The 27,755-nt window shown below is 39.4% G+C and overlaps 3 protein-coding genes across 3 annotated transcripts in view; 1 reads left to right on the top strand and 2 right to left on the bottom strand.

Moving 5' to 3' along the window:
* LOC121860420 (importin-7-like) overlaps window positions 1-3,991 on the top strand; it is a 54,151-nt gene extending 50,160 nt beyond the window's left edge. Inside the window, exons 22-23 of the mRNA XM_042357571.1 lie at window positions 3,237-3,413; window positions 3,567-3,991. Of these exons, the coding sequence (XP_042213505.1) occupies window positions 3,237-3,382 (146 nt within the window). The 3' untranslated portion in view covers window positions 3,383-3,413; window positions 3,567-3,991. The remainder of the gene's footprint in view (window positions 1-3,236; window positions 3,414-3,566) is intronic.
* Window positions 1,470-12,710, bottom strand: LOC121860421. Its single transcript, XM_042357573.1, has 3 exons — window positions 12,438-12,710; window positions 11,970-12,137; window positions 1,470-1,908 (listed from the first exon to the last, which is right to left on the bottom strand). Exons 1-3 carry the CDS (start codon window positions 12,611-12,613, stop codon window positions 1,707-1,709), a joined length of 546 nt encoding a protein of 181 aa, XP_042213507.1. The 5' UTR covers window positions 12,614-12,710; the 3' UTR covers window positions 1,470-1,706.
* A 4,245-nt stretch (window positions 12,711-16,955) lies between these two features.
* Window positions 16,956-26,394, bottom strand: LOC121860441. Its single transcript, XM_042357599.1, has 5 exons — window positions 26,301-26,394; window positions 21,405-21,486; window positions 20,489-20,604; window positions 18,338-18,502; window positions 16,956-17,711 (listed from the first exon to the last, which is right to left on the bottom strand). Exons 2-5 carry the CDS (start codon window positions 21,468-21,470, stop codon window positions 17,513-17,515), a joined length of 546 nt encoding a protein of 181 aa, XP_042213533.1. The 5' UTR covers window positions 21,471-21,486; window positions 26,301-26,394; the 3' UTR covers window positions 16,956-17,512.
* Between the last annotated feature and the right edge of the window lie 1,361 nt (window positions 26,395-27,755).

Below are 27,755 nucleotides of genomic sequence, written 5' to 3'. Positions count from 1 at the left end.
GATCCCAGCATGGTCTATATTCTACCTATACAAAATGCTCTCCTTTATATAATTATGTATGTACTATATGTGTGTGGCTAAGGATGAAATAACTTCAGATTATAAATCATCAATACATTTTTATTAACATAATCGAATCAGGTTATACTAAAAAATAAAAGAAGACAAACATTTGGATTTACATGCATCATACTAAAAAATCCTAAATTGCAACATAATGAAATACAAAATTCTGATTTTTGTATATATATACTGTATATACTGTACAGAGGTTAATAGCTAATAAGCAGAGGAATGGAACACTACCTTTACTGTATACTTATGAGTGAGATGATCTCCCGAGTGATTGTGGTTATTGTACTGATGATTGGAGGCATCACAAATTAGCCCATAGTTTTGATCAGGCTTGACTTAAAACTACTATCCTGAAGTTTGTGATGTGTTTCTGGGGAGCACTGGAGAAAACTACCAGGGAGTGTTTGTAGAATTTTCCTCATGTTGCAATTATAACACCCAGGTGACTAAATGTAAACCTGATGCTTCAGCAAGAAATGTCAGAAAAACTTAAAAAAAGAGAGTAGAATTTTAGGGTAACTTAATCAAGATTAGTAGTACTGTGGCAACATCCTATATTTGTTCATTAACTTTAAAGTGAATTCTTGGTACAGTACTATATTTCTTTTGTGTACAGTACTGTATTGGTCAAACCTATAAATGTTTAACAAGTAATTTACAAGCTCATCCTCCAACCCTCTGTTTCCTGTGAGAAGTAGACTTCAATCCATTTTGAACCAAATTATCACAGGACCTTTTTGGTACCTAACCCCAAGATCAGTCCGGGGCCCACTGTATATACTGTACTGTATGCTGTAGTTGTAATTTTGATGAAGCCAAGTTTTTTACTTATGAGATTTTTATACAGTTATGGTGACTTGAAGCATCCCATGTTATAAGTGAGGGTTTGATCCTGAAACCCCATTTTTATAAGTCGGTGAGTGTCTTGGATCCAACTTGTCTTTCTGGGATATCCTTCAGGGGTTGTTACAGTGAATCTAGTTTACAATATAATGTTAAATGGGATGCTACCTGTGCAATCAGGAGAAAGTGGCATAGTGTCGTGACCCGCCACACTGCCATGTCTTCAGGCAAACTGCATATATATATATATATATATATATATATATATATATATATATATATATATATATATATATATATATATATATATATACAGTATATATACAAGGGGCAGAGGCACTGGGGTTCCCCAGTGACTTTAGTTGATTCGCTTTTAGGGAGTGTGAATTGCAGCTGAAACATAACCTGAATCCTTGTACCTACAGTGATTTTATTTGCATATATATATATATATATATATATATATATATATATATATATATATATATATATATATATATATATATATATATATATATATATATATATATATATATATATATATTATCTGTGCAAACCCTCATATATAGCCCATATATGAAACAAACAAACATTTTTCATGCATATTTTTCATGCAAATTAAGTTACTGGTAATATTTGGTTGAAGTCAAGTTCTACTACTCTTAGGATCAATGATTACTGAATGGGGTACTGTACAGTATTAAACTGTTCTTAAGTGATTCATCTGTCCTGGAGAGGCTATTTCACATGCTCTGAAGGTTACCAAAAGTGTCTTCAAAAAGTCAGCTTCACAACATCTGTAGGTTTTCTTCTCCACTGCTATTCAAGGCAGCAGTGGTGTTGCGGATAAACTCAAAGTAGTTGAAGGCACTGAAGGGACAAGAGCCATACAGAGAGCTGCAGTCGAAATTGTTCTTCTTGCCAAGAATTTGAGCCACCAAGTATTCCTTCAACATCTCTGCATCTCCATCCTTCTTACCAACCTGAGGACTGAAAGGGCAAAGTTTTTATAAAATCATTAAAAAAAATTTTGTACTATGTGTTTTGGGTAGTACTGTACAGTACTGTTATATTTTGGGGGAAATATTAAAAACAGGGTTGCTGCGACACTGGAAGTTTAGGGTATTTTTTCACAAAACTTTTGTGTCTTGAATGTACAGTACAGTACTGTATAGTACCTGTACTTGTAAATATGAAACTTTTGTTGTGATTGTGGCCTTCATACATTCAGTGAACTACAAAACCCATTATTGGACTATACTGTACTGTATTTGATTTAAGGAATGAAACTTCATTGTTGCTCAAATCAGATACTGTCTACTGTACAGTTATGCACTGATGGTTTTTGTCAACCTGCCAAAGCACCAGAGGTGTGGCGACCACAGCCTATTAATCCCTTCCCAAGTAATGTCTAAGTTAAACTGTTACACTTCTAACAATGGACTTATTTATTGTAAGTACAGTACATGTATTGGACATTTGAGTAATATTTGTTGTATGAACAGAACTCCATGAAAATTTGTATTGTGGTATTCTTGTTCCTAACATTTACCACTTTCTAATTTATAAAATATGTAAGGTCAGTATGGTAGTAGCAGATAATAGGTGATATTTTTATCAGCGTTCTCTTGCCTCCAGGGTTTGATTAAACTCCCGAAGGTAAAATTTGGGCCACTCCCTTTAGCATACAGGACAACGTTGATAATTGAGTGAGGGTTGAGCAAGCTTTTAAGTGGGCCTACCATGTACCGAGTACATGATGAAGCCTAGTATATATACAATATATTTTTAACATTTTCATAGTGGCCACACAGGTGCTGATCCCTCAAGTCTTAACAATTAGCAGATCGTGGGCTGTTCCACTTCTTTGGCAGGATGTTAGCTCACTGAAGGGTTGTTCCACCATCAGCAAGTGCACCTGTCAGTGTACTCTTATTGTTAATGATATAAAAGGTAAATTTATAAGGCAGAAACCCAGTTCCGTCACTCCTGCTGGGAATTAAACTCGAAACCCCTTGTTTGTAATGCAAGTGCTTAACCACCAACCTATGGACTCATGAAATACTTCAGTTCAAGCTTTTCTCTTAGATAGAAGCGTGTGATCATTGTAATACTAAATGTGCATGTATTTATTCAGCCACAGCAGCAAAGAGCTGTGTCGATCAATAGTACTGTACGTATGTATAACGCGTTATCTAACTTCAGCTATGCGGCCTGCGCATGCAGTGTACCAACTAATATTATCCCAATATCTTTGTCAGGCGCACCTCTAATGTTTAGAACGTTACATTTTGCCTAACTTACTTACAACCTTGCAGCAATGTTGCGGCAATGCTCTGTAGCATCCAGCTTCTCTCTTGGTAATCGACCCAAGTCATGCAAGATGCCATCACGAAAACGCCACTTACTTGCACAAGAGTTGAAATCAAAAGGAAAAAGACAAAAAACTCACAATAATCTCTGAATGTAACAGACAAGGAAAGAAATGCTGAAAGGTACAGTACAATACTCTGTATTAACTTTGAATCACATGATTTTTTAATATTTACACATTCAATTGAATTCTTGTGGTGTTATTTGTAAGAAAAAAATCTTAAAATGTTGAAACAATTGAAAAAAAATTTTTATTTATGTTTAAATAATTGCAGTGTTGATGCAACACCTTGAATCAACTGATGTGACAGAATATAATGCTACAGATATTCTCATCCAGTGGCAGATTAACATAAGGACAAAAGGGGCAGTAGCTTCAGGGCCCCCAGGTGTAAGAGGGCCCCAAGAATTCAACGTAAATTCATTTATTCATTATCGCACTTCAAGGTGTGGCTCTCATCATACTTTAAACCATTCAAAGTGGTCCAGTTACACAAAAAGGAGGTTGGGAACCACTGGATCTAAACCATTACACTTCAAATATCAACAATGTGTAACTGCACAACTGTCGGTTTATAGCAATTTTGATCACATGTTTAGCAAAGGTTCAAGTACAGGTAGTTCTGCTATAACGCGATAATTGTGTTCTTGTAAAATATCGTGTTATAGAAAATCGCGTAATAGAAATAACAGGGCTTATGGAGAAAATAGGGTTTGGTGCAGATTACTCGAAATCGAAAAAATTTAGTAGTTAGCCTAACACAAAGGATAGCACAGTCTAGATAAATGTTACCTTCATATCTAATAATGAAATCATACAGTAAATGTAACACTTTACTTGATGGGGGAGAAGGGTGATTTTGAGGTTGATAAAATCGAGCTTCTCTTCAAGTGTTATATCCTTTCTTTTACGATCATCACCGGGAATTCTATCACCAGAACGCTTCTTGTTGATATTCTTCTTTACTATATTCACAGTTAATACGTACCACAAAATTGGAGAAATAGTAAGCAAAAATCGCGTTATAGCAAACAAGTGTTCGCGTTATACAAATATCGTTCCTAATTCATAAATCGCGTTACAGCAAAGTCGCGTTATCAAAACACGCGTTATAGCAGAACTCACTGTAAGTGATAAGGGATTTAAAATGCAAATGTACAGCTTGCTTCATTTTTATGATCATAAAGAAAATTTTCAAAATGTTGACATAATTGTACATTTATATCTGCCTGAAGGCTTCAAAGTGGAATGGGGAACGCTTCTTCAAAGCTTGGGTTAATTAAGAACAAAGTACAATCACTCAACATTGTGTGAATATTCTATCCAGTGTCGTTTTCCATTATTTTGTTGTGAAAGTAAGAAAGGAATCTAGGCACTGCACTTGATATGGCTTTGAAATCGAGATATTTAATTTTCATATACTGTACTGTATTGCAATTTCGGTTTTAGTTTATAACATACTCATCATTTCCGATTTAATATTTTGTGTGTAACTTGCATGCAAAATCTAGTGGGCATAGGCCTTTATTACATACCCTGTATATATATATATATATATATATATATATATATATATATATATATATATATATATATATATATATATATATATATATATATATATATATATATATATATATATATATATATATATATATGCTTTTTAATTTGGTGTGTGATAAAACATTACTATTTTAATATATTGGAGGAGGGCCTTGTTACTGTGTTACTCCAGAGGCCACCCTTTCCCATATCCACTACGTCCACCATATACTGTACTGTATACCATATGTCCAGCATATCATCCACATGTGACATGTCCATCGCATTATATTTATGAATTGTGCGGTGTGCTCCTTCACGCAAAAATCCTAAAAATAAAGGAACATAATTTCATGAATGAAACGTTTTGGAATTTAACCAAACAAAACTGATTTTTTTTAACCAAGCAGTGACGCTCTAATGGGTTTTATGTTATTTACCGAAGTATATACAGTACTGTATATTCGTAATTTGCTTCACTCCATTGGTAATATTCGTTCTATAAATAAACATTAACATACAATACAATTTTCTTCCATCTTTACTACTGAGGGAAATAATACTGATGAAACAAAATTATTGGACTGAGTATACACTATATGCTTTTGTAATGGTATTTTTTTACTCTAATTATACTATTGATTGATTTTTTGGGGTATTACAAACAATAGGCTACAGATTCGAATCGCTGTGACATGTTTGGCATCATAAAGTTGAGACAATTTTGAATGATATGCTGTATACTGTAGTATTCCGAGGTCTGCGATTGGCTAAGCTCGTTAACACCAGCCAATCAAGAGGCAGGATGGTGTGAATTGCCCTTCGGGAAGTTCGGGGATTAGTTGACTACTTTACGCTTTAGTCAGTGATTTCGAATGTGTAGAAGGTGATTATTTATTTCCTCCTCCGTGTTACATCTCCATACAGGTGTAAATAACTCACATTTGGTGATTTTTTTCGTAAATATGACAATACATGTACTTGAGCACACTCGTTATAGGTAAGATTATTGATATGCCGGATAGTGTTGAACTTTTGTACAAATAAGAATACCATTTTTGTTGACGTTGATAATGGCGCCGTGTGGGGAATATACACGCGTTGTGAGTAATTTAGTTCAAGGGACTAGTATTTCGTAGTTACCAACATTTACTTATACCAGTATAGTGAGTCTTATATAGGGAGATAAGAGGGGACATACTAAAAATAATTTATTCAATGGCGTTATATATATACTGTGTATATATATATATATATATATATATATATATATATATATATATATATATATATATATATATATATATTACTCCACATTTTCTCTACTTAAAGGCCCTGCTCATTTTGAACAACCAATAATGTTGGTAAGTGGGAGGGGGGGGGGTTATATCGGTTAAAATAGTCGAAAATATAAATTTGAGATGGAAACTGTAAATTATTTTCTTTGCTTTCTTCCTCAATCTCCCTATGTGACTCAATATATAAGTAGTTGTTGGCATCTAAATAGTTACCCAAAAATCAAGTGTGTGTTGAGTGAAGTGTGTGTGTTGTCCTAGATGAAGATCAATTGACTAATGTGCCCAGGATGTTAACACGTCGTTGCTGCTTCCTCATAACTACACACAAGACACCTGCTGTAGTACACTGTCAGCAATGTGAGTATTGTGCAATCATTTATATATTAGCCTATGTTTATTTTTAAAGGTGGAACCGACGGCTAACACCAGAAGTTGTTCGATTTGTTCAATTGGTCAATTTATAGTATCACACTGGTCTTTATTTTTATATTAAAAATAGGTTTGTCCTATGGATGTTGATGAGTTTCGAACGAATTTGATATTCATTTCCTCCGGAATTTTTTTTAAGATACACGCCCCCCAACAATCATAACGGAAAAAGTTGGACTTTCTTTCTTTTTCGAATAAATCAAATCAAATAAATAAAATACTAACCAACCAACAAAACCTAACCTAACCCCCCGGGGTTCTTCATGCCCCACATCTTACCTTAATCTGTAAAACTATTGTGACACCGCCAAATATGCTGTTCTTCACGCAGTGTGCACTGGTTATTACACTTAGGACAAAAAAACTATATTCGGTAATACACCGTGTTGCCTCATTATTTTCCTGGTGTAACTCTGCAATTGGAGCAAAATAATTATTCTCACAATGTCTGCAAAGCTCTTCCAACTCAAATCTCTTGTCGCTATCGCCAATAAGAAACTCCCACTTCACCTCTCCCCCCCCCCCGCACTTGCGCTGTAAACGCTTAAGATGCTTTTTTTAGTTTAACAAATTTATTGACAAAGCTTGAAGTACAGTTTGCCTATTCTGAGTAATTCAGTCAGGTTTTGACCCTAAGGGTGGTATCACTTCTCACTGCACAGGATGTAAGGGGGTGCCCAATAAACTAGCCCCCTCGTGGTCAATCTGTCCCTGCCACGCGTGGAGGGGGGGTCAGACCTCCTCCAGATGTAAAGAAGACTTCTGAATGAGCGAAATTAATAATCTTTAAAAATTAATATCTTGGTTATCCTCAATTTCCGGTGGAAATATATAGAAGAAAACTATCTTAGAATTGTCTAAACATTATGAAATACATATTAATAACAGCGAAAGAAAGATCGGTGTAAAATTATAAATTCACCGTTCAATTTTTCAGATGTTTTTAGATTGTAGTAAATAATGAAAACGATACGACAATGCACATAGAACCTGACGTAACCAACCTAACCAAAGAAACCTACCTAACCTTTCCTATACTTCCTTAGCCAGCCCCCCCGGACCCCCGGCATATTAAGCAGAAAGAACTTATTTTGATATCTGGTACCAATGAAGGCAAATTTGTTGAACCGTCATGGGTAATTTTACCATTTTTGTGGACGTGAGAGTACGATTGTTTACTGAAACAAACTAAGAGCGGAAGACAACATGCGTCGACACTAAAGATTTTTCGGCGTAACATTTACGGTAAATAATTTCTTCGCCTACAAAGTATGTAGAGACATGTTAGTGTCATTTGATTATTTTTTTCGCCGTGTTTTACCACTCAATTTCCATCATCCTTCATGTCCTGCTCACTACTGGTGATTTATGATCGTAGAGAAAAAAATACTTAAAATTAAAATAAAAAGTTTTAGTATCGTTTTTGTTACTACTATCATCAAAAGAACATCTGTGGAAAAATTGACGAAATCGAACAATTGGTGTTAGCCGTCTCATCCACTATTCTTTTCTGAGACTTTTTAATAAATTGTCTATGAATAAAAACTGTCAGGCCAATTTATAGTAGAGGACATAATTAGATAAAGGGTATTTTTTCAGTGTTTTTGGTAATTTAACAAAAAAACAAGACTATTTTCTTCCTTTATACTTTTGGCGCATTTTACCCATAACCAAGATATCGTGAGTTGAAAACTAAAAAACAACTAGAAAAAGGTATAATTTGATGCCACCAACCGAGTCTCGGCAATTTTATCTTTGCAATTAATATTTTAGACAATTATAAAACAGTTTTCTTCTATGACGTTTCTCTAGCGAATGACCTAACATCGAGATATTTAATATGCCAGGGGGCGGAGCCCCTCCCTTGGAAGTTAGGTAAGGTTAGGTAGGTTTGGATGGTTAGGATAACTTAATTAGGAATATGTGATTGATAGCACCAAACAAGCCTAACCGCCCCTGGAATCCCCGGCATATTAAATGTTTCGGTTCTAGGTCATTTACGAGGGAAACGTCATAGAAAAATATTGTCTAAGCATTGTCTAAACTATTGATTGCAATGATAAAATTGCCGAGACCTGGTTGGTGGCAGCAAATGAAATTATACTTTTTCTAGTAGTTTTCTGGTCTTCAACTCACGGTATCTCTCGGTTATGGCTAAAATGTGAGAAATGTGTCAGAATAAAATTGTCTTGTTTTTGCCTGAAATTATCATTATACACAAAAATACCCTACTATAAATTGACCAACTGTCATTGAACTTGTCGGGTTTTAGCAAGAACTAACCACCTAGACTCGCTCGCTTGTTCATCCTTGCTGAGGGTAAAAATTCTGAAAAAGTTGAACTACATCCTGGATTCTTATCCAGGGGAATGAGGCGGCAGGCCGCCAGAGCGTGGAGGTGTTGGCAGCACGAGGATGCCAGCTTTCTTGCAAGGACGGCAATGGCAGTGCAGAGATCACTTGCTGCGGGGCCAAACTTGTTAGTGCTGAGGATGACTCGCCAACCGTTTGCATCCAGATCTGAAGGGCCGGCACTCGAGTCTTCAGTGCCCTTTTCCATACCATCCCTCCTGTTATTTTCTCGAACAGTACAACATTTGGTGGGATATAGTCACCCTGGAACCTGATGCCTTCGTCTTCACTTGCAGAGGGATGTTTTTCTTTCAGTTGTTTTAATGTCTCTCTGTTAATTGGCAGAACCCCACCGGAGGATTCCTCTGTGAGAGATCTTACCGCCGAAGACACTTTTCCCACACGCATTTTTTTCCAAACTTTCTTGCAACATCATCGGTGTTTTGCTTTCCGTCACCTGTAAATTTTAGTCTCTCCTGCAGTGTTCTTGCTTCACATAGGAGATCCTCAAGGGCCCCATTCTGCCACATTGTCAATCTTCTCTTCATTGCTGCCGCATTTTCTTTGTGCTTAGTCTTTGTGTATGTGTCCTCTGACAGAATAGATGTGGTATTATTGACAGTATTTGAAGAGCTAAAGGGGCAAGAAAGCAGTCCTGAGTGTACTCAGTTATGAGGCGAATCATCTCCCGAATCATTTCTTTGGTGGCCGCTTACTTGGGTGGTTCAAACAGATTAGCTGGCGACCACCTGACAATTTCTGAGTAAGTTTCTTTAACCCATATGTCTGCATTTTCCATCGACATGCCATTCCACTGTGGTGGCTGTCTTTCATTCACCCCGTGGACATCTGCTACTATTGGAGCAGCATTTATTAGTACTGCATTTTCAGGTTGAGTAGACACACTGCTATCATTTAGGATATCATCGGGCGGTTGGGTCCCGGCGATATCCACTGTGGCCTCCTGTGTCGGCTCCCTGCCATATGGGTTGCGACAATTGTTTCCCTTTCTGCAAACCGCACATGGTCGGTTGTTTCTCTCACAATCACAGCTAGTGCAATTTTGGTTCTGGCTAGCACAGACGCAGCAATGTCTGTTACCCGGCATAGTGTTCCGCACCTTGGGCGAGTTACGTCCGCCTCCGACATCTGCTTTGGTCCCATACAGAAGAATAAACTAGTTCTTATGAGTAAAGGGCAGAGAGGTGACCGGCTGGACTGCTATGTCCGGGTAGTAGGGGCATACGTGCGCGCGTGGGTGTGTCGACTACCCCCCCTATGGGCGACAATCCACACATCAGAATGATACACTGGGAGCAAGAAATTGTCACACCTAACACTTGTTAATATATCCCTGGCAGAAATAACCACTATTTCTATGGTCGCTCTGATGTAATATTAGTTATATATACTGTATACTCACTTAGTCGGCCGACCCTACATGAAGTGACCGTTACATAGGGGCGAGAGTCTCGATACCACCCCTGCCAAAGTAGGCCTGTCGACACTGGCACTGGCACCTGCACTAGTCGACCCACCAAATACTCACAGCTCGCTACTCCCTTGGTGATAGCCAGTGAACACACGGAATATTTGCGATTAATACCGTAAGGGATGAGAAGAACCTTCGGTGACAATGCTTAGGGTGGCATCCGATATTCACCGACGCACTGTGAAATTTCCCGCTCCCACACTCCGAATATGTCCCCTCCAATAACACTTTAGATCAGGGAGGACACTCCACCACACCCACGCCGCGCTGGTCCCCACTACTACTACTACTCCTACATTTTCGCCCGCCAGGACCCGATGTGGTAAGTGACCTGTGTCCGGGTGGGCTATCCCTGTAAAAAATAAAATAATAATCACATGATCCTGCACTGTTCACCGCATGTTGTACACAATATGACTACTACATGTGCAACCACATAACCACTACAGTACACCATATACAGTATCTACCACATATCCACCACGAACACACTACATGATGACAACATATTCACTACATGTTCACCACAATGTATCCATCACATATCTTCCATATGTCGACCAGATGTGCACCTCATGTCCAACACCACACATCCTTAGCATGTCCACCACATGTTACTTTATTATAACCAGGATACTATACTGTACTCTGTTGTGCTAGTGGCGGCCTGTGACTTAATAGTGGTCAACTAATAAACAGGGGTCTTGTATTCAGTTCTCACATAGGTTAGTGCGTCTCGTGGGTGTTTTCGCTCAAACGTCATGGGCTGATTTTTTTCATCCACTCCTAAACATTCATCCGTACCTTAATACCCATACGCTTATGTTTCATATTGATATTCAGTGCCAGATATTAGGAGTATTAACAGTGTGTGGTCGAACTGGGCGCCCATATTTTCGGGGCACCCAACTTTAAATATAGAAAAGAAAATGTATAAAATTAGTTTCTTTACGTTTATTCATATTATGTTTCTGGCTAGCTAGTTTTTCCTTTGTTGTATGTAGTTTACAGCATGTAGGAGGGAGGGGGGTTGTTTAAATTAGGATACACCATTGCTTACTCAGAGGTTTAAGGTAAAAATTACTTTCACATTCTAGGCCTATGGGTAATAATTTTTTAGGGCATTTTACTTTTATAACAAATTAAGTAGTGTGGGGTTAAGGGCCCTCACGGGCTTAAATCCGTCACTGTTGACAATGAAACATTATTTAGCCCCCAAAAAATGCAAAATGAACAATAACAACAATGTTGACATGGCTGAGCACTCCTAGTGGCAGTTGGTGAATACATTTATCTCAAGGAATTATTCTTGGGCTGGAGCTCATAGCAACAGACCCACACCAGTCCACTTCCATGCACGATGAAATTCGGTTGCACAATATCTCACCAGATAATATTCCATTTGGCGAAATCCCACCGCTGAATTAGCAAAATGGGCAACGTTGCCAACTCAACTTTCTTAGTCTATATACCCTCTTTAGGTAGGATAGGTCAACTCAGATTAGACCAGGCTTGTTGAGAGTTTGTCCCCCCCCCTCTCCAGTAACAGCCAAACTGCACTTACGTAAAAAGGAGGGATATGAGGTGTCCGGTCAGCGTCCAACGACCTATAGGACGCTGCTGCAGTTCGCAGATGAAACGTAGGATGCAGGCGCGCCCCTCCAACCTGAACTGACTTGTTAATCTGGACGCCAGGCTCTCGTACACCCCAATCTGATCCTCGCTGTAGCTCCTGTCGCACCCAAGTCATCAAATTATTGAAGGGTCAGTAAAGGCCATGTGGATTCACCACAATGTAGGTTATAAAGGGTTATAAAAGGTCACGCAAGGTCAACAAGTGTATGTGGGACCAACAAGTGTCATGCAGGGTAACCAAGTGTCACACACAGTCAACAAGTGTCATGCAGGGTCAACAGGTGTCAAGTTTTTGTTTTAAGATTTTAAGAGAGAGAGAGAGAGAGAGATAGAGATAAATTGCTCAGAAGTGAACAGACGAAGAAAATGGGAGGATCTCTAAGGTTGTGGGACTCACCGGCCGAGCTGAAGGTCTTCGACGAAGCTGTCGATTATGATGTGGATGGGCATTAAAAAGTTGACGAAGCCTCTAAGGGTTTCCTGGCCATCCATGCCCGCTGTCATGAGGGGAAATACGATTGTATTTTGCAATGAGTTCACGGGGCGTGACAGCAAAAATGGCCCCACCGACATGTTGGCGGCTGTTGAGGGCGACAATTAAGTTGTGGCAGGTAGCAGCAGACTCACCGGTGTCCTGCTCTGTGATGCGCCTGTCTTAAGAATAACTGAATGAGTGTGGCAATCCGGTGATGTGCGGTGTGTGTGTCTTAGGGGCGGGGCTTGTCTCAGCGCGGGTTTGGGGATGGGGAAGGGGGGGGGGTAGATGTGGTATGATGACAGCCTCAGGTTGGGAAGACGCAGATACAGAAGACTGTCAGTGCTAACTTTTTTGGAGAGAGATTTGTGAACTCTAGGAGAAGTCTGCCAAAGAGCGTTATGGCGGCATGAATGTGAACTCATTGAAGACCACACTTAACTAACACTACCTGTTGTACAAATTCAGGTACACTCTAGAGCCATTGTAGGTCTAGTAATTTTACCAACAGTGCACAGCAGTGACATGGCCGACCGCCCAATTGGCTAACGGGCGTATCAGTGTCGAAGATTGAAATAACGGCAGGGAGGAGTTGGTTGTCCGAGGTGGATGTAAGAAGAGAGCTAATGCCCATAGTGAAGTGGTATGAGGTATGAAAGTATTATGAGTTGTGGAAGTTTAGGTGTGGTGCGGGGAGTTATTATAGAGCATTAGCTGGTAGGTCCCTCACACATGCAACAGTTAATATACCAAATGTTTCCTTAAATATAAAAGGTTACATAAGTTAGCAATCTTTTTTAACATTTACTTTATTATGATAGACAGTTTATGTTTATCCGTATATTTGCTGCACCCTTCTGTGACTCCATTTGTTTTTTACTCTTCATTGTAAGAATGAAAACTTTGAAGGCATTTGTGCACTTTTGTGGTACCGTGGTCTATGTTAGAATTATTTGGTCACATATTATGGGCAGAAACTAACGTTGAACGTATTACAGACACTTTGTGGACACAACGCGCAAGTACACAAATTTGCCTATGTATGTTTTGTATTATTTTGTGCTGCGTATAAACATCGTAAAAAATCAGGAAAATCAAGTTAAAATACTTAGAAATATGGCTCCATTATCTATACCAGGGGTCTGCAACCTTTATGCACTAGTCGGCCACTTAATGTTGCAAGTAATCAGCGAACGGCCGCAGGGGTACTAAGCCAACATAAGTCAGCATGTGTTCCACAGAATTGATTGTAAAATCAGAAATGCAGGACTATATTTTATTGTCAGAAATTTTTATAAGCACCACCGATATTCAAGACTAAACATAACTTTCATTTTCAGCATATACTGTACATACTCTACTGTACATAGAAATAATAGTTCTAGTCACTAGCCTAGTAAAATATTCTGTAAAGGATTTAGGGAACAACTTTTAGCAATAAAAAATATGGAAATATAAAACACTTCGAGCAGTACAAAATAACGGTTTAATAACCGATTCGCACCCGAAATGCAAGCGTAAAGCAATACAGTACAATAACCCCTCCAAAAAATGATGTAATGTTATTATAAATGACAAAAAAATGTCCTCCATGCGTTATATTCAGGTAAAATAAAGTTTGTTTTTTGCATAGGAAAATAAGGGCTTCAATTCCATAGACAAACACATAGAACAATACCAAAACTAATGTGAGGATTGAGCTTGGATACGATTTGCAATTTCAGAAAAAAAATATGTTGAAAGTGTGTTCGAGCAGCCTTCACCAGTTCTGTGGTGTGACTGCTTGTGAGCTTAGAACGGTAACTTGTTCTTCACAAACGTAAGCACACTGAATGTCTGCTCACTGCATATGTTCATCCAGCATTATCTTGATTTCCCTGCTCTTTATTTTCACCCAAATTATAAGGAATAAAAACAGTCTTACCGGCCACATACCCGAAATTTAGTCGTCACTCAGCCGGCCACATGACTACCCCTTTCCGGCCATATGCGGCCGGAAAAATGGGGGTTGCGTACTATACCAACACCACGGGGTTTGGTACTGTAGTGAGCTAAAGGTGCTTGCGACCGTGGTCATGGTGTTAGGATAAAATCTATCGTAACGCACGGTAATAAGTACAGGACTCTCTCTCATGGGAGTTAGGGGAGTGAGGCCGTCAGGGCGTAGTGATGAGGTGACGGGTATATATTGTAAGGCAGGACACCACCAAGACTAGCAGCCACGTTCTGTTGGACGGTGTACTGTTACTCACCGAGACTCAGAATAAGAATCACGTTTGCATGTTCTGGAGTAGAACGCGTATGTTACAACAATTACGATTCAAGAACAGATGTGCTCACCTTTGTATATTCACCTGTAGACTCAAAGCTTTGTTAATTTGAGTGTTTTTGCACTGTGTGGTTAAATTGAAGTATAGGTTTATAATTACCGGTAATAACTCGATGGTTTGTTCAATGTATTTTTTATGCTTCTCTCAATGTACTGTACTTAGTGATTTTTTGTCTTATTCCATTCAGACATGTTGATTTTTTTCGATGCTAGCGTATTTAATTTTGTTTTAAGTCTGATGATGAAGAGAGATTTGTCTGAACGTTACCAAATAAATGTTGCTATATTCATAAGTTGGAACTGTTATTCATCATTATGCGTTTTTAAAATCGTTTTCTATGAAAAATCAGCAGCGGGTCATTCATCAATAATTACCCATAAATCTCCAACTTCAGTTCAACTTGCTTCTCGAAAAGCTGTCGTAGCGACAGCTTCTTATGTATTTCCCATCAACTCTTGGATAATTATCTTCATGTTATTGTTCAAACCTCAGTCACAACTCAACTCCTTTAGGACCTCTTATAACAACCTCAGGTTGTTAATTTATATCATATAGCGCTTCATGTGCAGTATATGTGATACCTCGCACATTCACGCATATATTTAATACATTACTAAGCAACAAAGTGAAAATTTTTACCTAAGAACAGTGTAGTAGTTTGTCATCGCTCATCCTGTTATTGTTCATTACACTTGTGACTTAATATAACTTGGCGCGATTTGCCTGTGTGACTCCAGTTGAGTGATGAAAACGGTGTCTGGTGACATTGTGAAGGGAAGCATGCAACACAGTTTGGAGATGTGGTTGCCATTTTAACATGGTGTTCTGTTTAGTTTGGCTGCGTCATTTTACTGTGTAGAGCAGGGGTTCTCAACCAGGGGGGAATTTCCCTCCTCAGGTTTTCAGGGGGGGGGGGGAAACTGATACTAATATGGAAAAAATAAAGCATTTTCAGTATTATATGCATATTATTTGGATTGCACTTTTTGAGGCAGACAATCTTGGAAAGGAGAGGGGAATGACATTCTGACATATGGTGAAAGGGGTGCATGGGGCAAACAAGGTTGAGAACCACTGGTGTAGAGAATTCATTTTTTTAAGTCTAGATTTTGTCTTATAATTGCTCATAAGTTAATGACATAATGAAGACTTGTCGATTTGAAATAACATAACAAAGTGTTAGGTTCAAGAGCCGCACTATAGGCTACATTATTCATCTAACATAACGACGCGTCAGGTTCAAGAGCCGCACTATAGGCTACATTATTCATCTAACATAACAACGCGTCAGGTTCAAGAGCCGCACTATAGGCTACATTATTCATCTAACACAACGACGCGTCAGGTTCAAGAGCCGCACTATAGGCTACATTATTCATCTAACACAACGACGCGTCAGGTTCAAGAGCCGCACTATAGGCTACATTATTCATCTAACACAACGACGCGTCAGGTTCAAGAGCCGCACTATAGGCTACATTATTCATCTAACACAACGCTCAGGTTCAAGAGCCGCACTATAGGCTACATTATTCATCTAACATAACGACGCGTCAGGTTCAAGAGCCGCACTATAGGCTACATTATTCATCTAACATAACGACGCGTCAGGTTCAAGAGCCGCACTATAGGCTACATTATTCATCTAACACAACGACGCCAGGTTCAAGAGCCGCACTATAGGCTACATTATTCATCTAACACAACGACGCGTCAGGTTCAAGAGCCGCACTATAGGCTACATTATTCATCTAACACAACGACGCGTCAGGTTCAAGAGCCGCACTATAGGCTACATTATTCATCTAACATAACGACGCGTCAGGTTCAAGAGCCGCACTATAGGCTACATTATTCATCTAACACAACGACGCGTCAGGTTCAAGAGCCGCACTATAGGCTACATTATTCATATTAAATTTGAGGCCCTTCATAATAACTGTTATCTATTGGCTTATGAACTATGCTGGGCAGCATCTCCAAACATAATTTCACTTTAGTTCAGTATAACTAAAACGAAAAGTCATCTGACGCCGCAAGGCTATATTTATGCCATATTTAGTTGCATAGAGGAGGGGGCATAATAAAGATTTATAGTTTTATTGATGGATTTATTACACTGTAAAGATCTGGTATACAATTTTATAGTAAGGGATTCAGTATATAGTGATGGATTCTAATTACCGATACAAGGAATTCAGCATCTATAAATAAGGGATATAGATGGTGTCACGTATAATTTGCGCTCCCCTGGATTTCCACTCCCCAGTCAGAACTAGCTTTGTTTTTTGACCTAAAGATTTCAGTATGCTGTACAAATTGGCAGCATATCAATAGGGAATCAGTATAGAGTTAAGAATTCAGTACATAACTAGATAATTGAGCATACATTAAAGGAATCGCTATATGACAAGGAATTCTGTAGGCCTATATAAAAAAAAATGTATACAAGAATAACCATTTTTCATTTCAGGGTTCACAGTATGATACTGGATTTAGTATAATGACGCGGACCTTGTTGTATAAAAGGCAAAGAATACAACAAGGAATGTAATATTTCGTATTGGAGCTGCCCAATTGGTTGCCCATTGAGTAGTGCTTGCTTCAGTCCGTCATCAGCATTCAAGCTTGTTCTTTCAGTCGTTATCGGAGGTTATTGAATGTTGACTAAGTCTTGGACTTTGACGAAAAAGTCTTGGGCGTTGAAGTGGTCATAAAGTTCTTGGAAGCTTTGAAGTTCTTGCTGAAATCGAAGATATTGAAGATGGAGAAGGGGCAGGAGGGGTAGTGTTTGGCGCAGCTCTCTCGTGCACGACCCACCCGCGCCGCTTCTTTGTACTCCTCCATCACCGCCTCCTCCCGCGGTCTGTTGACAGGGCATTAATGTCACTTAGTCTCTCTCTCTCTCTCCATGCATGATTAGGGTTAAGTGGAACTTCTCATAGAGTGCAACTTTTCATAACATTGTCGCCAACGTGGCAGCTTGAAACAGAAAACTTGATATCTTTGACAAGTTCACTGACCACTCAGCCGCAGCTTGTGCCTATATCAAAAAGTTCACACGATGAATATTCCTCACATATGAAAATTAAGGAATGTTCCTTCTTGGTTGACTCAAGCTAGAGCACAGAAATAACATTATCACTACACAGATTTTACATTAGATATTTTTACGCGAGGCGACAAAATTAAGTTCCAGAATACTGGGAAAGACTAATAGTGTGCCCCAACTGGTGTAAAGTGAACGTATCTACTTTAGATAGAGCCTTGGGTGTAATTATGATGTTATTTCTGGAAGTTAATTCTGTAATCTGGTTAAGTCAACCTGTTAGGTGCATTCTAATATCTTAAATCTTCACATATAAGAAATATTCGTCTTACGAACCTTGGATATTTTCGCGATCATTATTATTTCCCTTTAGAAATAACTGGCATGAAGACCTACACTTTGTTCACACACACACACACACACACACACACACACGGACTCACGTGAAGATGGCGGCCAGAAGACTCCCCATGAGGTTCAGTCGAAGAAGTGCTGGGCTCTGAGCGTCACACACCAGTCTCAGGAGACAGGTTCGACCCTCCAGCCCCACGGTCGCTAGCGATCCCTCCAGGTGCTGGTACAGTGACGCCTGGTCCAGCCCCACGCTCCTGCACAAGGCCATGGGTAACTTACTCTGCTCATTAATATTAAGGCCAATTCCTAATGGGTCTTACTTCTAATGGGCCTTAATCATAATAGTCTCCAATAGGACAGGAGTCAGGGTGCCCTACCATGCACCTCCCTCAGGATCCTCCACCAATGTGATTTCAGATTTTTGGGGGGAATTAAATAACAGGTATAGAGGTGTTCCCAAGAAAAAGTCTAGCACAACCACTTTTTTTTTTTTTTTTTTTTACGGGGATTAGCCCACCCAGGCACAGGTCACTGACCCACATCGGGGCCTGGGGGGCAAAAATGTAATAATAATAATAATAATAATAAACCATAAAGAAATACAAATTGAAAAAAAATTTAGTGAGAAACAATATACAGTATATATGTTGTGTTGTCAATAGTAAGAGAAACAATTGAGACCCTGCAATTGTGTGTAAATGAGGCAAAAAGTCAGATCAGCAACCTGGGACTTGGTCACAATTTTCGTGATGCCATATGACAGCAGGGTCTACCATTAGACAACACATTATGCTTCCAATACCTCCCCAGGCGGTAGTACCTCCCTGTTTGGTAGCTGCCTAATACCTGGGGCTCCATCCCTTCTTTTTCGCCCTGTGAAATGAAGGTCGGATATAATATAACTTTAAATCATTTTAGTAATACCAAACTGACATATTTTGTTCAACATTAATTGTTTTTATTAATTAAATGTGAAGCACTAAAGGACCATCATGGTCACAAGAATGGATGCTGAGATTCAACGTTGGGTGAATCTCAGTTGTACTAATAGTAAGGTAGTATAACACATATCCCTGCCTAAGGAAGGTGTTTCATTTACTGAAAATAATGTATCATTGTGACAAGGTGAACCTTGATAATAAACTAGTTGATTTAATACAAAGATGCTATCATATAATTTGTCTTTAATAAGCCCCTTGAAAAGTGCAGTGTTTCTTCACTTGATATGCTACAGTTGTTTGATCTTCGGGATGTGCAAACGACTGTTAGTTGATTGAGAGCGTCCATAGGAGGGTTACAAAATGGTGCCGGCACTCAGACACCTCACTTGCAAAAAGAGACATGACGCGTCTATAATTGTCCAGTTTATGATAAAGAGGGGCGATATAAGTGTATAAACACCTCAAAGGACATTACTCAGGCAAATGTACAGTAACTATATAGTACACGACTGGAGTTAAAGCATGGCTGTCATAGTGTTAGGTTAAAGATTTCAGTACAGAAAATTATCAGAGTTAACATTGGGGTAAGAGTTGTGGACTCTTGGAAGATTTAGCCAAAGAATGTTGTGATACTTCCAAGTGTGAGCTTTAAAAGCTAACAATACAGTATAATGTGTTATCAATATCATGCACATATACCATGAGTGTTAACATTATCACGACAGTGTGTGAGTGTACTGCTGGCGTCCTCCGGTTGACGAATGAAGAAGGTGTCCCCGGTACTTATGTTTTCTAAAGAAGTGCTGGCGCCCCGTGTTTGGATAGGAAAAGCAGACAGCATCATTAGGGTAGTAGTCTTGGCGAGAGAATAGTGGATAAGAATAATAGGTAGGACCAGCGGCGTCGATCCTGAGGATTTTGTCCCCGAATACATTGTCGAGGAAGATGATGGCACGAGGAGGTCGGTGACCTGCCGTGTTGATGATGGCAGGTTGAGGGGCGGTCATCGATCTTCACCTGCCTGTACGTCTTCTCTCTCTCTCTCTCTCTCTCAAACACACACACACACAAACCGCTAAAACAGTCTCTCTCAGAAAAAGCAACAGAAGCAAGTGCCCTTGTTCGCAGGGTCGGTCGCAGAGCAGCTGTCAGCTGTGCTTGAGCTACTGAAAGTACAAAAAAAGAGCAGTCACAAGTGACTTGGTTAGTGGTAGCGATGGTCAGTCTTTTGCTGTTGCTGAGATGTGAGTGTCACAAAACTGCAAAGGGGAGATGGATGCGTAAATGAATGTACCTCACCTGCCGTTACCGGGGTTGAAGACCCTGCTGATATGGATGGCCATCCTGAACACCAGCACCACCGCTGCTTCCAGATTCTTCCCATCCAGTTTCCCCTGATGCACCGGTAGAACCAGCTGGGGACCAAGAGGGAATGTGGTAGTGCGGCCTTGCCTCTCACCTGTGGCCGTTAACCTAGCACTGATCCCTTGGCAGACCTAACTGTGGACCAGTGGGGGGGTATAGTGGCCCTAAACCCTGATCTGTCCTCACTCCGAGCAGACTTTATTGTAGACTAAGGAGAGGTGAAGTTATAACTGTCTTTAATACTTGGTTCTTATCTATTTCAGACTTTACACTGGACCAAAGAAAGTAGACTACTATGGCCTTAGAACCCTGACTGGTCTTTAAGGTTAGTACTCATCCCTTGCCTGTACCCTGATATAGACCTTACTGTTGTGTAGACCAAACAGTGACTCTGAAACTTGGCCCTCACCCCTAACAAATCCCTAATACTGAGCCCTTACAGACTTCGTTGTGCTGTACTGTAGAGTAGTCTACACTTGAGTGGTAGAGGACCTCTGTCATACCTGTGTGAGGGCTAATGAAACTTAAAATAGACTACTGAAGCTTTGGTCCTGAGAGATTGTTCTAATCAGCAGCTCTGATCCTTGACACTCTCCCTCTCTCATCAGCTTGACTTATACCTCTTGCAGTGATTCACCGTCCTAAGTCTCGGGTCCTAACCTAACCTATAACCACATACTCCACGCCTTACCCCTGGACATTTACTTCTGTACTCCTTAGTCTCAGAGATTAACCTTAACCCCAGTGTCTTCAGAGCCTAAACTCTGCAGGCTCTGACCCAGGGCGATACCCCCCTGACCTTACTCCCTGAACTCCCTCGGCCCTGATTTGTGGTCTGCGTTCCATGTACCTCGTTTTGAATATTCCACACAGGGTCTATTGGCGCCAGTTGTCCTATTCTGGCCGTGGCCTCCATAACTCGCCGTCAGCACCTGCAACAAACAACTAATATACAGGGTGTCGCAGAAGTCTGAACTTAGGGGAAAATAGTCACTGTATTCTTAAATTTAAAACAAACATATTTCTAATGTCGGTTTTAGATACAGTATTTAAGGAAGTATAATGCACTTTGCTGGCTAATTGGCTTCTCGGGGTGGTTGTTGTGAAGACTGCCCTGCTTTCCTCTGGTCTTTATCGGAACACCTTCTGTTTCATGAAATATGTAAAAATTACATTGAAATATGTTTTCTTGTACAATGTTTATTTTCTTTGAGTTCAGACGTCTGGCACACTCCGTACATACATGCTCATCGATATCACTACTGTGCTTAAGTAAGTACTCAACACACAAGATTTGCCCGCACATGTAATTCAAAATAGAATTCGAGGTGAGGGAAGAGGCAACACCCCTAAATAACAATTGGTCATTTTAAGTTGTGAGGTGATAATTAAAGTGGTTTCCACACACCTGCAAACAGGGAGTTGCTCAGAGAGACAGACTACTCAGTTGAAGTTCTGGTAAATTTTCTTGAATAAAATGTTTGTGTGTGTGTGTGTGTGTGTGTGTCTGCACGAGAATATCGGAAACTACTTTACCGATCTGTAGTGATGATGGATGGTGTTATATGTAGTGATGATGGATGGTGTTATATGTAGTGATGATGGGTGGTGTTATATGTAGTGATGATGGATGGTGTTATATGTAGTGATGATGGATGGTGTTATATGTAGTGATGATGGGTGGTGTTATATGGTGATGATGGGTGGTATATATGTGATGATGGATGGTGTTATATGTAGTGATGATGGGTGGTGTTATATGTAGTGATGATGGATGGTGTTATATGTAGTGATGATGGATGGTGTTATATGTAGTGATGATGGATGGTGTTATATGTAGTGATGATGGATGGTGTAGTGATGGATGGTATATGTAGTGATGATGGATGGTGTTATATGTAGTGATGATGGGTGGTGTTATATGTAGTGAGGATGGATGGTGTTATATGTAGTGAGGATGGATGATGTTTTATGTAGTGATGATGTGGTGTTATATGTAGTGATGATGGATGGTGTTATATGTAGTGATGATGGGTGGTGTTATATGTAGTGATGATGGATGGTGTTATATGTAGTGATGATGGATGGTGTTATATGTAGTGATGATGGTGATGATGGTGTTATATGTGGTGATGATGGATGGTGTTATATGTAGTGATGATGGTGGTGTTATATGTAGTGATGATGGATGGTGTTATATGTAGTGATGATGGATGGTGTTATATGTAGTGATGATGGATGGTGTTATATGTAGTGATGATGGGTGGTGTTATATGTAGTGATGATGGGTGGTGTTATGTAGTGATGATGGATGATGTTATATGTAGTGATGATGGATGGTGTTATATGTAGTGATGATGGATGGTGTTATATGTAGTGATGATGATGGTGTGGTGTTATATGTAGTGATGATGGATGGTGTTATATGTAGTGATGATGGATGATGTTATATGTAGTGATGATGGATGGTGTTATATGTAGTGATGATGGATGATGTTATATGTAGTGATATGGTGTTATATGTAGTGATGGATGGTGTTATATGTAGTGATGATGGATGGTGTTACATGTAGTGATGATGGATGGTGTTATATGTAGTGATGATGGATGGTGTTATATGTAGTGATGATGGATGGTGTTATATGTAGTGATGATGGATGGTGTTATATGTAGTGATGATTGATGGTGTTATATGTAGTGATGATTGATGGTGTTATATGTAGTGATGATGGATGATGTTATATGTAGTGATGATTGATGGTGTTATATGTATTGATGATGGATGATGTTATATGTAGTGATGATGGGTGGTGTTATATGTAGTGATGATTGGATGGTGTTATATGTAGTGATGATGGATGGTGTTATGTAGTGATGATGGATGGTGTTATATGTAGTGATGATTGATGGTGTTATATGTAGTGATGATGGATGATGTTATATGTAGTGATGATTGATGGTGTTATATGTAGTGATGATTGATGGTGTTATATGTAGTGATGATTGATGGTGTTATATGTAGTGATGATGGGTGGTGTTATATGTAGATGATGGATGGTGTTATATGTAGTGATGATGGATGATGTTATATGTAGTGATGATGATGGATGTTGTTATATGTAGTGATGATGGGTGGTGTTATATGTAGTGATGATGGGTGGTGTTATATGTAGTGATGATGGATGGTGTTATATGTAGTGATGATGGATGGTGTTATATGCATTGATGATGGGTGGTGTTATATGTAGTGATGATGGGTGGTGTTATATGTATTGATGATGGCTGGTGTTATATGTAGTGATGATGGATGATGTTATATGTAGTGATGATGGGTGGTGTTATATGTAGTGATGATGGGTGGTGTTATATGTTGTGATGATGGCTGGTGTTATATGTAGTGATGATGGATGATGTTATATGTAGTGATGATGGATGGTGTTATATGTAGTGATGATGGGTGGTGTTATATGTAGTGATGATGGGTGGTGTTATATGTAGTGATGATGGCTGGTGTTATATGTAGTGATGATGGATGATGTTATATGTAGTGATGATTAGACAATAAAATAATAACAGTTTAATGCTAAAAAATATACTTTGCTGTACCGTTGTAGTGGAACTTACATACACCGTTAACGAACTATTGATGGAAGAAGAAGTTTTGGGGACTGAACAGTAGCTGCAAACAGGGAGTTGCTCAGAGAGACAGACTACTCAGTTGAAGTTCTGGTGAATTTTCTTGAAGAAAATGAGCTTCACCTGGTGCCTGATCAAGCAAATGCTTATGAACAGATCTTGCAAGCGATACAAGCGGAGCAGGGAGGTATGATCTTTCTCGATGCACCTGGCGGGACAGGAGAAACATTCCTGTTCAACATTCTGTTGGCCAAAGTACGTCATCAGAGGAAAATTGCTCTTGCTGTGGCATCCTCAGGCATTGCTGCAACACTACTAGAAGGAGGACGTACTGCACACTCAACTTTTAAACTGCCTCTCAACCTCGCCCACAATGAGAATCCAGTGTGCAACATCAAAAAAGGATCGGCAAAGGCAAAACTCTTAGAAAAATGCAGCCTCATAGTCTGGGATGAATGCACTATGTCTCACAAGTTAGCGTTTGAAGCATTGGACAGGACCTTGCAAGACATACGAGAAAATGACCAGCTTATGGGTGGCATTACAATGGTCATTGCTGGAGACTTTCGCCAGACCCTACCTGTCATTCCTCGAAGCACTCCAGCTTATGAACTGGATGCGTGCCTCAAGGCATCATACCTTTGGAGAAGTGTTCAGACACTCACCCTATCCACAAACATGAGAGTACATCTACAAGGAGATCAGGATGCTGGACGGTTTGCAAACCTTCTACTACAGATTGGGAATGGAACTTCCCTGTTGATTCAGAAGGACAAATAATCATTCCTCAAGGATGTGGAAATGTTGTAAAGTCCTCAACTGAGCTCACTAACATGGTCTACCCAAACATTATCCACCACTACAAGGATCACAAGTGGCTGCGTGAACGCGCAATTCTGGCACCAAAGAATGAAACAGTGGCTGAAATCAACATGACTCTACTCAGACAGTTCCAGGCAGTGAGACCTCATTCAAATCTGTTGATACAGTAATCGACCAGGACCAAGCAGTCCAGTACCCTGCAGAATTCCTTAATTCTTTGGAGCCCGCTGGAATGCCTCCTCACCACCTCACTCTCAAGATTGGAACTCCTATAATGCTCTTAAGAAATCTTGAACCACCAATGCTCTGCAATGGCACAAGACTGGTGGTGAAGAACATGATGCCACATGTACTGGAAGCTACAATACTGACAGGAAAAGCTAAAGGAGAGGACGTTTTTATACCAAGGATACCTCTCATCACCACTGACCTGCCATTTGAGTTCAAGCGACTTCAGTTCCCGGTTAAAGTGAGCTTTGCCATGACCATCTACAAAAGCCAGGGACAGTCCCTAAAGATGGTTGGCCTAAACCTGGTGTTTCCTTGCTTCTCTCATGGACAGTTCTATGTTGGATGCTCCAGAGTGGGAACTGGCAAAAATCTGTACATACTTGCTGCTAATGGCAAAACCAAAAATGTGGTCTACCTTAATGCACTACAGTGAGACAATGTGGAGCCTCCCGGAGGGTGTAACGTCCTACTGTACATGGCTTAATGATTCCGCTAATGTGTATATATATATATATATATATATAAAAGACAAAAACATTTAGAAATATATATATATATATATATATATATATATATATATATATATATATATATATATATATATATATATATATATATATATATATATATATATATATATATGTAACCAATGAAAAACGTGGATAAGATAAATCTTGATAAAATCACGGAAAAATGGAAACAACGGAGTACCTTAGCTTTCGTCTTTATTCAAGACATCTTCAGAGGGCAACTGGATTACATGGACAGAGAGAGGCTTAAATATACAGGGTGACCTAAAACATGAGGTCAGGTCATAATGATGACATCCACTAATCCCCACACCAACACACACGTAGAGGAGTTTAAGAGAAGGTGGTGACGTGACTAGCCAGGTCAGGTCAGAAAAAGGACCCTACAAAATAACTATCATACATCAAGATCAAAGGTTTTCAAAGTATTTGTCAGTGGTTCAGCATAATATATATATATATATATATATATATATATATATATATTTATTTATTATGCTTGTGTGTGTAAAGTGAGTAACACTTACCAGTCAGGACCAAGACACGAGGAGGACCTAGAGTGAGAGATGAAACTCGACTACGCTGATAGTTAACCTGTTCTTGACATCTCCCACACTGGCTCCGCCCATGACACGCTCCGGGCCAGTGAGGTTGTGTCTTTTTATTGGCGCCGCCCATTTTGTGACGTCATGACCAGGTAATCGGTGAGCAGTAGATGAATGTGAAGTGAAGTTCTTAAGTGTTAATATACTTATATTTTTATTATATGTACCACTTACCAGCACACAATACTAGCTGTTCGGGCGGTCGGTCTGTTGTTTGTTACGACCTTCATTGCCCACCGTTAGTACAGGAGAAAACATGTGATGGTTGAGTCTCATTGCATATTACCCTTCTCACATCTGACCCGGATCGGGGGTCGAACCCGGATAATAGAGAAAAATGTGCCGATAATAAATTACCAAAGCATCTACTCTACAGCTTTAAGGATCCTTATATGATAAGGCAAGCCGAAAGAAGAGCCAAATCGACACTCACATACAGCTGCTAGTTTGTTGTGCAGCCTATACTCATCCTGTGAGCGGTAGCGCAAAAGGATTACAGAGTAGAGGTCACAAAGGGTCTGTATAACAATCCTTTGTGGTCAGAATATAATGACATTGAATGTTGCAGAGTATTTCAAACACATTCTTTGTTTAGTTCTGTACATAGAGGGTAACTTATTCGCAACTGTGGGATATACAGCAATGTGAGGCAATATGTCTGAACACACACTTTGTTATTCACATTTGTGTGAGAGGTATTCAAGCACATTGTGTGTTTGGTTCTATACATGAGGGTGTAAAAACCTTAAAGGCTGATCCACTACAACGTTGAGGCAGACAACTTGTAGACAAGCATTAGCAGACGACGACGACTACGACGGCGACTGTCGCCACCTGTCCGAATTACATCTCGCCCACCACACGTGCGTAGCCTCTATAATATTGTCCTCTCTAGCCTCAGAATTTACCAACGAATATTAAGCACTAAATATTCCTCTCACCTTTTCATTGGCGGATAATAGTCTTATTTGAATACGAATGACAGAAGTGTGTGTTTGTGTGTGTGTGTAAGTAATAATAATAATAATAATAATAATAAACGGTTTATTAATAGAGTTGCAGCCGGTGGCTGAAAATATACAGACTTACATTTGATTTAGACATAATGATATAATATGCTGTGTGTGTGTGTGTGTGAACGTTTCTGACAACACGTTGTTTTACTTTGCCCAAGAACACAATTTCAGCGCCATGGAAATAAAATCACAAATATGCATTCTTAAGCAGAGAGGAAAAAAGCTGCTCAAAATGCATCAGTTCAGACAAATGTGATGTGTATGATGAGTGTGCTTACTGTATGTGGAAACCCTATAGATATTAATGAAAGGCGTTCCAGAGGGGTAGAACCAAAGTATTTTTTAAAGAATAGAGTGAATA

The sequence above is a fragment of the Homarus americanus genome, unplaced genomic scaffold (genome assembly GCF_018991925.1).
Source record: "Homarus americanus isolate GMGI-L3 unplaced genomic scaffold, GMGI_Hamer_2.0 scaffold28051, whole genome shotgun sequence".
NCBI classification, from domain to species: Eukaryota; Metazoa; Arthropoda; class Malacostraca; order Decapoda; family Nephropidae; genus Homarus; species Homarus americanus.
The sequence above is the reverse complement of the archived record's forward strand: the minus strand, read 5'-3'. Positions and strand labels throughout refer to the sequence as shown.

Excerpts from the sequence above, each read along its gene's own strand:
- LOC121860421 (XM_042357573.1), bottom strand. The coding sequence starts at position 12,613 with ATGTCGGTGGGGCCATTTTTGCTGTCACGCCCCGTGAACTCATTGCAA. Across the intron at positions 12,138-12,437 it reads GAAGACCTTCAGCTCGGCCG|GAGCTACAGCGAGGATCAGA; the intron begins GTGAGTCCCACA and ends TGGGTGCGACAG. Across the intron at positions 1,909-11,969 it reads CTCATATCCCTCCTTTTTAC|TCCTCAGGTTGGTAAGAAGG; the intron begins GTAAGTGCAGTT and ends TTGCCCTTTCAG.
- LOC121860441 (XM_042357599.1), bottom strand. The coding sequence starts at position 21,470 with ATGGAGGCCACGGCCAGAATAGGACAACTGGCGCCAATAGACCCTGTG. Across the intron at positions 20,605-21,404 it reads TGTGGAATATTCAAAACGAG|CTGGTTCTACCGGTGCATCA; the intron begins GTACATGGAACG and ends CTTGGTCCCCAG. Across the intron at positions 17,712-18,337 it reads CTTCTGGCCGCCATCTTCAC|ACCGCGGGAGGAGGCGGTGA; the intron begins GTGAGTCCGTGT and ends CCCTGTCAACAG.